Here is a 12,569-nt window from a genome sequence, read left to right on the forward strand (position 1 = left end):
CTTTTGCAAAGTCAGGGACAATGTGGATTCTTGCGTCCTGACATTTGAGGTTTTTGTTTTCTTTTGCGAGTTGGCAGATTTCTACTGCTTGTTGGTGTCTCAAAAGTTTAAATATTAAAGTTCTTGGTCTTGATTGAAGGTTTTTATTCTGTGTTGGTATTCTGTGTGCTCTTTCTATTTCTAATGCAGCTTTGAATTTTAAAGGTAGTATTTTAGGTAGAAATTGTTCCAGGAATGTTATAGGGTCATTTTTTTCTACCCCTTCCGGAATCCCGATGATCCTTAAATTATTTCTTCTTTCTCGATTTCGGCTGTCTTCCAAGTCTTTTTTAATTTCTTCAACTTCTTTCCATATTATTTTAGATTTTCTCATGTCTGTATTCAGTTGTTCTGTATTGTTTTCTAGGTCATTTATTCTATTTTCAACTATATCCACTCTTTTGGTGAGAATTGCAGCATCTTCAATTGCTTTTTTTAGTTTTTTATTGCTGTCTAATACTATTTCTTTAATTTGTCTCAATTCTTCTAAGACGTCGGGTCTTTCATCTGATGGTAACGGAACTTTTGAGGGTGTGTTATTTGGCTCTGGTTTTGATCTTTTATTGCTGCTACCAATACCGGATCCACTTGCTTCTGAATCACATTTGTTTTGTTTTTTAGATGTCATCTTCTGTTATTCTTCTCTTCTCTTTATCTCAGCCTATTTTCACTGTCTCTTTGTATCAGTTTCAATATTTTGTCGCTTGTCTCTTTTCTTTTGAGTCTTCAATTTATGTTTTTTCTATTTTGCTATTTCAATTTATAAAAAATTGATGAGTAATTTTCTTTCAGGATTTGTTTCTATCTTTTAAAATATTTTTTTTTCTTTCAGCCTTTTTTCCTTTTTTCTTCCTTTCTCTTTTTTTTTTTAATTATCTGTCTCAATCTTATATTTAGAACAGGCTCAAAACTTTTATTTCAGTATTCTTAGAGCAACTGTCAGTTATTTGTCTTAAGTTCTATTACTGTGAGTAAAAAAAAAAAAATGTCGGTAGTCCTTCTCTATGTTTCTCTTCCTTCAAGCCTTATCTTTACCTCTATGAAGGCAATAACATTCAAATTAACAGTCTTTCTTTTCCTTAGAATTTTAGATTTTAGATACTGCTGGTCAATCTTTTTACAGATTTATTTTATTAAATCTGTTAGTCACTTTTTATTTTTGACACTTTGCATCAGCGCTGAAAACTCGGTATTCCTTTTTTCTGGCTCTCCTCTTATAAGCCCATTCGCAGCCCTTACTGAGGAGAGCAGTATTCCGTCTAGTATATCTTTTTCTTTACTTTAGTATTCTTGAAGCATATGTTTCCATCAGTTTTCAGCGCCTCTCAACTACCTCGATATTACCTTTCTTCAGGTCAAAAAAAAAACCGTTTATCCTTTATTCTGTCCTTTTTCTTCAGCCCAAGCGCTGAAGAGAAAGAAAAATCTAACAATCCTCTATATCGGGATCTTTTCAATTTCAGTAGATGAGATTGACATTATATTACATCTATGTTTACATTAGTCATTCGCAATTCCTTTTGGCAGCAAGGAAACAGTTCAAAAAAAAAACCGTTGCCAAGTAGGTTTCACAGCATACTTTGTTTCATCACCGGCAGAGAGAGCCACTTTAAAACAGCCTATCTCTATAGTATGACAGGCACAAACCTCCTCATATATTATTTATAAAGAAGATTTTGTTGCTAGGTAGCTCACCAGCAGTTTCAAATTTCGTTAATCTTCTGCTTTTCACACCTCCCCTTTCAGGATAGGAAAAACGGCACTTTTATTTTTGATTTCGTCTTCAAAACGTCTCTCCGTTTCAGCTAAGGAGGTAGATTTTAATCTATTTCATCATGAAGATCATGGGAAATCATTTTTTTTGTAGCAAACTCTGCAAAATAAGCTTATTTTTACGGAGCTTCTCCTTCACCCGACCGTCAGCATTCGCGTCCAAGCCACGCCCCCCGAGATAAAATAAGTGGCATTACTTCAATATAAACCGAAACGCCCATTTTTGGGCCACTTTTTTGGCCCCAAAATCTTGGTTTATATTTGACTATATACAGTAGTAGCAACATTCCAGGGCACGCAGTGGCTTCTCCCATGTCTGTTTCAATAACAGACTACAAAACCTTCAAAAAAGAAACAAAAACCCTATTCTTCAAAAAAATACATAAAACCAATATAACACAACAAACATGTTCCGAACACCTCCTGCAATTCCAATTACTCCTTAGCAAATTAAAAAATGTTCAACCTACTCCTTAAGTACTTCTTAATATCTTAACAATATGTACCTCTTATTTTCACAACAATTCTTATGTAATCAAGGTAAAGGCGGAATAGAAATCACTAATGTAATGTAATGTAATATTTCCTCCAGGAAATTGTCCAAACTTTTCTTAAAACCAACTATGTTAACCGCTCTTACCACAACCTCTGAAAATGCGTTCCAGAACTTAACTCTTCTTTGAGTGAAAAATTATTTCCCCCTATTAGTTTAAAAAGTATTTCCCTGTAACTTCATCCAGTGTCCCATAGTCTGTTTTTTGACGGAGTAAAAAAATTGATCCACTTGTACCCAATTCTACACCACTCAGGATTTTGTAGACTTCAATCATATCTCCCCTCAGATGTCTCTTTTCCAAGCAGTATAAGCTTATCTGTTTCTATCTAAATGTGGTACAAGTAACCAATTAGGTTCTCAATTTAGCACACCCCAATACCAAACATATATTAAATGCACATGTAACTCTTCTAACACTTTCCAAACTACAATAGCTATCTGATGCCAGTGAGCACGAATTTGATAAGCTCACATCATGCACTAGTGTCACCAATATGAAACCTCAGATAAGAAGGGCAACAATGAAGGAAAACAATTTCATGTGAAAATGGTTTTCTTGTTTCATAGTAACTTAAACTATTACCTTGGCAGGAGTTGAGAAAGCTGCCTGGAGTCTTGCATGGCGTGCCAGTGATCGGTAGAAGTACTTCTCACATCCGTCCCAGTTGGAGGAGAGCTCTACATGTAACCTGCAAAAGAACAGGGAGCTTCAGTTCTCTGATATGCAGCTACTCAGAACTACCTGAGTATAAAGACCAGATCCAACACCAGTGTCGGAGTAAAACCAACTGAGGGCGATATCCATTTTCAAGGGAAAGATTTTGCTCCATATTACACTGTCTTCGTAGCGAAAGTTGTTGGCGGGTAAGAATGAGGCTTATGCTAATGATAAAACCACAGTTGGAGATACAGGTGAACTAATGCTGCTCTGATGGACAACAGCTTACCACTGGTGATGCCCTGAATATGGATGGCTAGAAGACACAAACAAGAACACCTCACACACTGTCATTGGAGAGGACAAGGATTGGTTGAGAACCGACAAACCACATTGCTCCAGAAACTGTGAAAGCTTATTTTTTTTAAAGTAATTTCAGGGCTTCTTGTGTGTAACATATCAATGAGAAAGGAAGTAATGGCTCATACATTAGTTCCTAAACCCATCTTCTAGATACTATACGCCTATTTATAATGGGTTTCAAGATAGCCAAAAATTAATTTACAAACATTTTGAAACATGGTATACAGAAATCCATCTTATCCAGGAAAACCAAACTGGTAGGAATGCCTCCAGGACTGGGAGAAAGAACATTGCTCTACAGAACGATTTACCATTGTTTTCCTTTTGGAAATAGTTTGGAGGTTGACCCTGGTTATTATAACAGGAAAGGAAAATGGGAAGACCTTGCATTTTTAAGTTACAGCTCCTCAAATTTGGAACCTATTACCGTCCCAGGTAAGGGAGGATAAAACCCTTGACAAGTTTAAAGGGAAATTAAAAAGTTACCTATTTAGGGACGCCTTTGAATAATTTATCTCTGTATTAGTAGGACATAGACTCTAACGAAGGCATAGCACCACCTACGTTATTCCCTTATGTTTTTCCCCTTTTTCATTCTCTTTCCTATAGCGATTTTAGTTCTTCCCTGTACCTCTCTCTCTTTTTCAGTAAGTCAGTATTGTCCCAAAATTGTCTGTCTCCCCTTTTTCTTTTTTTTTCCATTATTTTTTATTTTCAAATTTTACATAAAGTGTACAAAATATTAAAATACAATTGATAAATACATAGTATCACTTTTATATCTAATACATTATATATCTAAATTTGATTTTCCCCCTCACCCTCCCCCCACCCTTTTATTACTTTAATATATAATATTTTTAAATTTTCAAATTTTATAGAAAGTGTACAACATGTTAGAATACAATTGATGAATATTCAATAACATTTTTATATCTAATGCAATATGTTCTAAATAAATTTTATCCCCTCTCCCTCCCCCCACCCTTCTATTACTTTTCATTCATACATTACATATTGTATAATATATTATAACATATTATGTAGAAATTATTTTCTTTACCCCCCCTCTATGTGTGTCATAAAAAAGATCCTTAAAAGAAGAAAAGAAGAAAAATCCTACTATTTATTCATTACAGTATTTTGCCAATGGCCCCCATATTTTTATAAATTTAGTATATGTCCCCCTTTGTATTGCTATTGTTCTTTCCATTTTGAATATATGACATATTGTATTCCACCAAAATGTATAATTTAGGTTGTTGTAATTCTGCCAGTTATTAGTTATATGCTGAATGGCAACCCCTGTCATAATTAATAAAAGCTTGTTATTTTCTGGTGAAATTTGACTTTTTTTTCTCATCATCATTCCAAATAATATTGTGTCATATGATATTGCAATATTATTTTCCATCAATTTATTAATTTGTGGCCAAATTGAATTCCAAAAAGTTTTAATATAGGGACAATGATACAATAAATGATCTAATGTCCCTGGTTCTAGATTACAGTGCCAGCATTTATTGGACTTAGAACTGTCTAATTTTTGCAAACGTGTAGGGGTCCAAAAAGCTCTATGTAATAAGAAGAACCAAGTTTGTCTCATAGATGCTGACACTGTACATCCCATTCTCCAAGACCAAATTAGTGGCCATTGAGATGCATTAATCTGATGTCCAATCTCAATGCTCCAAATGTCTCTTAGACCATTTTTTGGTTTTTTATTCAAATATCCAGATATTAATTTATACCACAATGCGGCTTGATGTCCTAGGAAGTCTGCTTGAAAACATAAGAACTTTAAACTATATTGATTATTTAATGTTTTCCATTCAGGGAACCCAACCTGAATGGCCTGCTTCAATTGCAACCATTTAAAACTTTGTGTTTTATTAAGACCAAATCTATGTTGCAATTGTGAAAAATCCAGCAGTTTACCTTCTGAAATAACATCGTCTAGAGATCTAATGCCTGCAATAATCCAGTTCTTCCAAAGGATTTGAACTCCGCCAATTTTGATCTTGGAGTTTATCCATATAGATTGATTAGTTGATTTGTTTATTGGGATAGGTGTTAATTTATCAATAAATCTCAACGTTTTCCAAGTATCCATTAATATTTTATTTTCTCTGTATCTTCTAGGTATGTTAATACTTGGCAGATGAACTAAATTTAGGGGAAACATAAGGCGCCATTCCAAATATAACCAATCCGGTGCATTATCCATAAGTTCTGGGAGGATCCAATACATACCCTGACGTAGAATATAGGCTTGATGGTACCTATAGAAATTTGGAAAATTTACCCCTCCCTCCTTAATTGATTTTTGCAAAGTTACTAAAGCTATTCTAGGTGTTTTACCAAGCCAAAGAAATTTTGTTAAAATGCTATTAAGCTTTTTATAAAAGGACCCCTGAAAATAAATAGGTATCATACTCATTTGGTAGCAAACTACAGGTAACATCATCATTTTAATAGTTTGAACTCTTCCCCACCAAGAAATATGTAATGGGTTCCATTGTTCACATAACTCCGTAACTTTTTTTAATACATATTTTTCATTCTCTTTTACAGTATCTTCAATTGTATTTTTAACTTGAATGCCAAGATATTTAAATCCTTCTTCTTTCCATATGAATGGAAAAGTATCAAATAATCCTTTTACACAATGAACATTCAAGGGTATAATTTCAGATTTATTCCAATTAATTTTATAACCTGAGAATTTACCAAACTTATCAATTAATTCCAATAAAGAAGATAAGGTTGACTCTGGATTTCTCAAATAAAGTAAAATATCATCAGCATAAGCCGAAATTTTATATTCCATATCTGAATATGGAATACCTTGTATCTCCCTCGTTTGCTGTATTGCTAACAATAAGGGTTCTAATACAACATCAAATAACAAAGGAGATAAAGGACAGCCTTGTCTAACTCCCCTCTGCAATTGAAAACCATCAGATATCTTATTATTAATATTTAGTCTTGCAATCGGGAAGCTATACAATGTTTTTACCATTTGTATAAATCCAGAACCTATACCAAACCATTCTAAAGCCTGATACATAAAATTCCATTCTACCCTATCAAATGCTTTTTCAGCATCTAATGAAACTGTAAAAGCCGGTTCATCCATTTTTTTTGATAAGTTTAGCATGTGAAATAATAGTCTAGAGTTATTAGAGGAATGTCTTTTAGCAACGAAATCCGTTTGATGCATGTCTATAATATGTGGGAGAGCTTTGGCTAATCTCAAAGCCAAAATTTTCGCCAAAAGTTTATTATCAACATTTATCAAAGATATAGGCCTGTAGTTTGAAACCAAAGTAGGATCTTTATTTGGCTTAGGCAAAACAATTATTATTGATTCAGCCATAGTACCTTTAATATTACCTTTTATAAGTTGTGTCTGATATAAATTTAGTAAATATGGGGAAAGGATATTTTGAAATGTTTTATAAAATTCTACTGTATAACCATCACCACCTGGAGCGGATCCAACTCTAAGAGATCTCAATGCTGTTTCTAATTCTTTTAATGATATAGGTTCATCTAAACTCCGTTTTATATGATCAGGAATCTTAGGTCCATTAATTAAATCTAAAAAATTTTTTCCATCTTTTTGTCTCTCAAAATAAGGCTCGGAAGAATACAGGTCCTTATAAAATTTTAAAAATTGTTTTAATATTATATTTGTTTGATTTGTTATTATCCCATTATCGTCTTTTATTCCATTAATATTAGTTCTTCTTTTTTTTACTTTAAGATAATTTGCCAATAATCTCCCCGCCTTATTAGAATTTCCATAATACACTGTTTGTTTGGAAAACAAATCTCTTCTTATCATTTTTGAAGTTAATTCATTATATTTACCTTTTGCTTTCAAAAGAGCTTGCAAAACTTCATATTCCCATTTACTTACCAATTTAGCTTCTAATATTTTTATTTCTTTTTCTAATTCTATATATTGTATTTTAATCTGTTTCCTAATAAAAGCTGAATATGATATAATATTACCCCTCATAGTTGCTTTAAATGCATCCCATACGTTCTCTATAGATGTATCCTCCACTAAATTTATTTGAAAGAAATCGTTAATTTGTGTTTTAAAATTTTCCAAAAATTTGTCATCCACAAGCAATGCATTATCAAATCTCCAAAGAGGTCTACCATTCTCTAATTGATCTAATTGTAATTCTATCCATACTCCCGCATGATCCGAAATAATAATAGGATCTATGGAAGCTTTAATCACCTGTTGCACTTTATTTGTTGAAACAAAAATATAATCTATTCTTGAAAATGATTTATGAACCTGTGAACAAAATGAAAATTCCTGATCATTAAAATGAAGAATACGCCATATATCTTTCAAATCACATGATTTAACCAAATTATCTAAACCTAAAGATTTTATACTTTTACCTGGTTTTTTATCCAATAATGGATCCATTACAGCATTAAAATCTCCAGCCACCACTAAATTAGAAGCAGCCAGTGGTAACAACATATTCTGTAATTTTTTAAAAAATTCTGATTGATTCGAATTAGGGGCATATATATTGAACAACGTCAGGGTATCATTTCCCATACCTATATCAATATGTATCCATCTTCCATGTGGATCTGAATTTTTTACCTTAATCTTGGCCATACATTTTTTATTTATAAGAATTGCTACCCCTGCTTTTTTACCCTCTGCTGGAGCAAAAAAACATTCCTTTACCCACCCTCCCGATAGTTTCTGTGATTCCTTTATACTAAGATGGGTCTCCTGTAGACAGTAAATATCCGCATTTTGCTTTTTTAGAAATGTTAATACTTTTTTCCTTTTGATTACGTGATTCAGGCCATTGACATTAATAGAATATATCTTAAAAGACATTATACATTTTAATATTTCTCATTATAATCTTTCTCTACTCTTCTTTCATTTTTAGAATCCAAAAAATGTTTTTCACGACACACATATTTACCCCTAAAATATCTAATCCCTTGTTTATTTTTTCCTTAATCATTCTAGTAAATATTCTCTTTTTCCCTCCCTTTCCCACCCAATACAATGGCTGCTTAAGGATACACATTGGAACTGTAATCCAAACATTCTCTTCCCCTCTAGGCATTTAATATTCAATCAAATTCCCCTGCTATCTATTTATATTAACCTTTAATATCTTTAGTCATATTTTCATATCATTTCATTAATGTATCTTTATCCATTTAACAGTTTTTAATTTATATTTCCTTGGTATTATTATTTACATCTTAAAATTTCATCTTAAACATATATTTAGTATGTTATTAATGTTTTTCCTATGTCTTGCTCTTTCTTTCTTATAAATTTTTATTGTCTTTTCTTTGTATCATTTTTTTCTTTCTTCAGATATTTCAATATTTCATACTTTTATAATTATTTCATAAAGTCATCAAAACCCATCTTAAAATTTTATATTAAAATATCATAGGTTCTGGTTTAGAAAGAAAAGCTTTTAGTTTTTCTGGATCCTCGAAATATAAGGATTTATCTCCAGATGATACTCTCATTTTCGCCGGATAATATAGACCATATTTAAAACCTTTTTCTTTTAGTTGAGGTCTCATGTCTAATAGTCTCTTTCTTTTATTTGCTGTGTTTTTGGCAAAGTCCGGTAGGAACCATATTCTAGATCCTTTATAATTTAGATTTTTGTCTTTCTTTGCAGCATTTAATATTTCTAATGCTTGTTGGTATCTAAGCATTTTGAAAATTATTGGTCTTGGCCTGCCTTTATTTTCTGTATTTTTAACTGGGATCCTATGCGCCCTTTCTATTTCTAGTGGTTGTTTCAAGTCCAGTTGTATTATTTTTGGAATTAAATTTTCTAGAAAAAGAATAGTATTTTTTCCCTCTAAGTTTTCTTGTATTCCAAAAAGTTTAATGTTTTTCCTTCTTCCTCTATTCTCATAGTCTTCCAGTTGATCTTTCAATTTGTTTAATTCCAGACTATCATTTTTGCATCTGTTTGTTTCGCTTTCTATGACCTCCATTTTAGATTCTAGTTCAGTTGTTCTTTTGTTATTACTTTCCATTTGTCTGTGAATGTTTAATATTTCTTCCTTCATTTCAGACATATTGGTTACTGTTTCCTTAAGCATTTGCTTAATTTGTCTTAGTTCTTCCATAACTTCTGCTTTACTCAATATGTCAGGTTCTTCAGCAGGAAGTGGGATCTTGCTTGGTGTTATTTGATCTTGTTTTTGTCTTTTTGCTGACGTGCCAGCCTCATTTTTGTTTTGTCTGGTACTTGCCATGTTGTTATTTTCTTTTTCTTTGTTTTTACTTTCTTTATATTTTTAGGAGACTCAATAGTCTCTTTTAGTCACAATTCACAGTAATCTGTCTTGTTTCAGTTTTTTACACAGTTATAGCTTTTACAGCACTAGTTTTAGAACAGCATTGAAACTTTCCTTTTTCCTCCTTTGGCCAATTCAATTTTTCCTTTTTTTTTTTTTTTTTTCTTTTATCAGCCTGCCCTCACTGCCTCTCTGTATCAGTCCAGAGAGAAGCCAATAAGAATTATCTTCCCCTCAGCCTTTTTTCAGTGTCAGCAGTTTTTTCATCTGTTTCCTCTGGTTTGTTCACACACTTCAATATCTCGCCGCTTGTCTCTTTCCTTTTAAGTCTTCCATTGATATCAGTAGCACTTTCAAATTGTCTCCGTTGATGAATGAATCCTTCTTTTTTTTTTTTTTTTTTTCTGTTATCTACCCCAATGCCGATCCAGCGCTGAGGGAAAACAAACAAGAAGACTGGCTTCAGGCAAAAGATCAGTTAATCACTCAGGGCTCCGTTTCTTCACTAAACTGGAAATGGCTGCCTCAAACCGCCACACTTAAGAATTCTACTGACAACATCCACACATTAGGAGTCGATCTCTCTTTTACTTTTTTTAACATTAGTTAGTATTTTTCCCTTTAAACAACTCTCCTCATAATTACAGCTTTGACAGCGTTAATTTTAAAACTGCATTGAAACTTCCTTTTTCTTCCGTTTGCCAATTCGATTATCAGCCTTCCCTCACTGTCTCTCCACATCAGCACAGAGACAAGCCGGTAGAATCAGCAATTTATCTTTCCTTAGCCCCTCTTCTCTTCAGTGTCAGCTATCTTTCTCTAGTGCCTCGCCGTTCCAGCGCTGAAGAAAAAAAAAAGTCAGTAATCTTTTTCTCTGTTTTTCCTCTCACAAGCCCGTTCTCAGCCTCGGCGTAGGAGGACAACATGCAATCTATCAGTTTTTTTTTCCCTTTAGGTTTCGTTCACTTACGGCAGCACAAATCTCTTCCACATTAATTTTATCAGCTCTGTCAGTCACTCACCCTCGATGCCTTGCCGTTTCAGCGTTGAAAAAACCGGCAATCTTTATCTTTGATTTCACGAGTCTTTTCACAGTTTCGGAAGAGGGTAAAATTTAATCTGCCAGCTCTCTTCCCTCTCTAACTTCTTTCGCTGCCAGTCACTCTCAATATTCTGCAGATTTTTTCCGTTGACAGATTTTTTTTTCTCTGTCAGTTATTAGCCCCGATGCTGCTCCGATCTAGCACTGAGAGAGAAAAAACCGGCAATCTTATTTCGGCTCTCTCCTCTCAAGATCTGTCCTGATTTCGGCGGAGAAAGTCAATATCAGTTGCCACAATTTCAAGTTTCAATTAGACTTGTTTTTTACCCGAATTTAGCAGTAAGAGGATAAAATTATTTTTAAATCATTGCCTATTTGAAGAAGAGCGTTTCGATCACACCTCCATCTTGTGTTCGCGTTAAGCCACGCCCCCCCTTTTTCTTTTTTACTATTGTACATCGCCTTGAATTTATGAAAAAGCAATTTTATCAAATTTTAAATAAACTTGGAAACTTTATCTGCCATCATATCTATGTTACAACATTTCTTTAATCAAAGTTTAATTACATATACTAGTTAAGATACTCCTTGAGCAGAGGTAGACTTAAATCAAATGTGAAAATCTTAACATGGAGGAAGCTAACATTATTTACCTGGAATCTGATTCAGGGGCACTATTCACTATGGCCAATGCGCTGCGCAGATTCAAGGGGTGAAGATAAAACACATCTTGTGTATCTTTGGAACGAAACCAAGAAAGTCCTTTTCGATAAGACAATCCTATCAAACAAATAAATATTCCATATACATCATTTTAAATATAACCCTTTGGCATAAGCAAACTAGAGCAAGAATTTGAAGCACAATAAGGTCACTCCATCCAAAAAAAGCAGAATAGAATACAAAATAAATAGGAACTATGCAGTTGAACAGATCACTTCTGTAGAGTATATCAGAGTAGGTGGTAGGTCAAAATAAGCTTATTTAAAATCCAACCATTCAAGGGTAGAGAAGAGTTTAATTTTCACTGTTAACCGAGTGTTTAGAGAATGCACATATGCAGAGATGTCTGATGAATATTCATTGTGGATATTCTAAAATCTAAAACATGTTTGGAGGTCTCTAAGATCAAGTTGCCTACTGCTGCTTCAGCATTCATAGCACAGGTCTTTGGCTCTGAAGAAATCCTATATTATACAACCCCCTTAAAGGTTAATCTCTTGGTCACTTGAAGGGACTCACCAAGCACTGAACTACATTGGTAACATCCAACTTACAAACTAGACTCCTGCTTTCTCCTCAGTAAGAAACCTTCCCCACTGAAATCCCACAAAAAACAGTAGTCAGTGTATTACTAGAAGAGACACATATAGACTAAACACAAAGAACTGGGACTACCCAAAGATTCATTCCTGCAGGCTCCCAAACTAAACAGTATATTAAGAAAAAAGGAGGAATAATAATGGTAAGAGTAAACTCACATCTAAGGTTGGTTTATTTATAAAATGTATACATCTTGCTAGTAGGTACAGCTGCTGCCCTCTCCCATATACCATGCCCTACTTGTTGAGGAGGTGTTGAGCTTCTTTTCTCTCCTTCTTGCTGATTTCAACCTCTTCCCCCACCCCAATCACAGCACCCTTCCTCAGCTCAAGTCCACTCCATCTGCCTATTCACTCCTCTACCTCTCTGGATAGCAGTCTATCATCCCCTGATAAGTGCCCTTCCTCCTTTCTCACCAAGTTTGACTCCTGGTTTTCCATCTTCCTTGATTCGTCTTCTCCTTCTCTCCTTCTTGAGGA

At 33.7% G+C, this 12,569-nt stretch overlaps 1 protein-coding gene across 2 annotated transcripts in view; it reads right to left on the minus strand.

Annotated features, from left to right (window-relative positions):
- Positions 1-12,569, minus strand: part of MDN1 (midasin AAA ATPase 1) — a 943,760-nt gene that overhangs the window by 165,206 nt on the left and 765,985 nt on the right. For both annotated transcript variants that reach the window (XM_033936734.1, XM_033936735.1), the window contains exons 76-77: positions 11,421-11,547; positions 2,952-3,057 (exon numbers count right to left, since the gene is read on the minus strand). In XM_033936734.1, the coding sequence (XP_033792625.1) occupies positions 2,952-3,057; positions 11,421-11,547 (233 nt within the window). The remainder of the gene's footprint in view (positions 1-2,951; positions 3,058-11,420; positions 11,548-12,569) is intronic.

Source organism: Geotrypetes seraphini, chromosome 3, assembly GCF_902459505.1.
Source record: "Geotrypetes seraphini chromosome 3, aGeoSer1.1, whole genome shotgun sequence".
Lineage (NCBI taxonomy): Eukaryota > Metazoa > Chordata > Amphibia > Gymnophiona > Dermophiidae > Geotrypetes > Geotrypetes seraphini.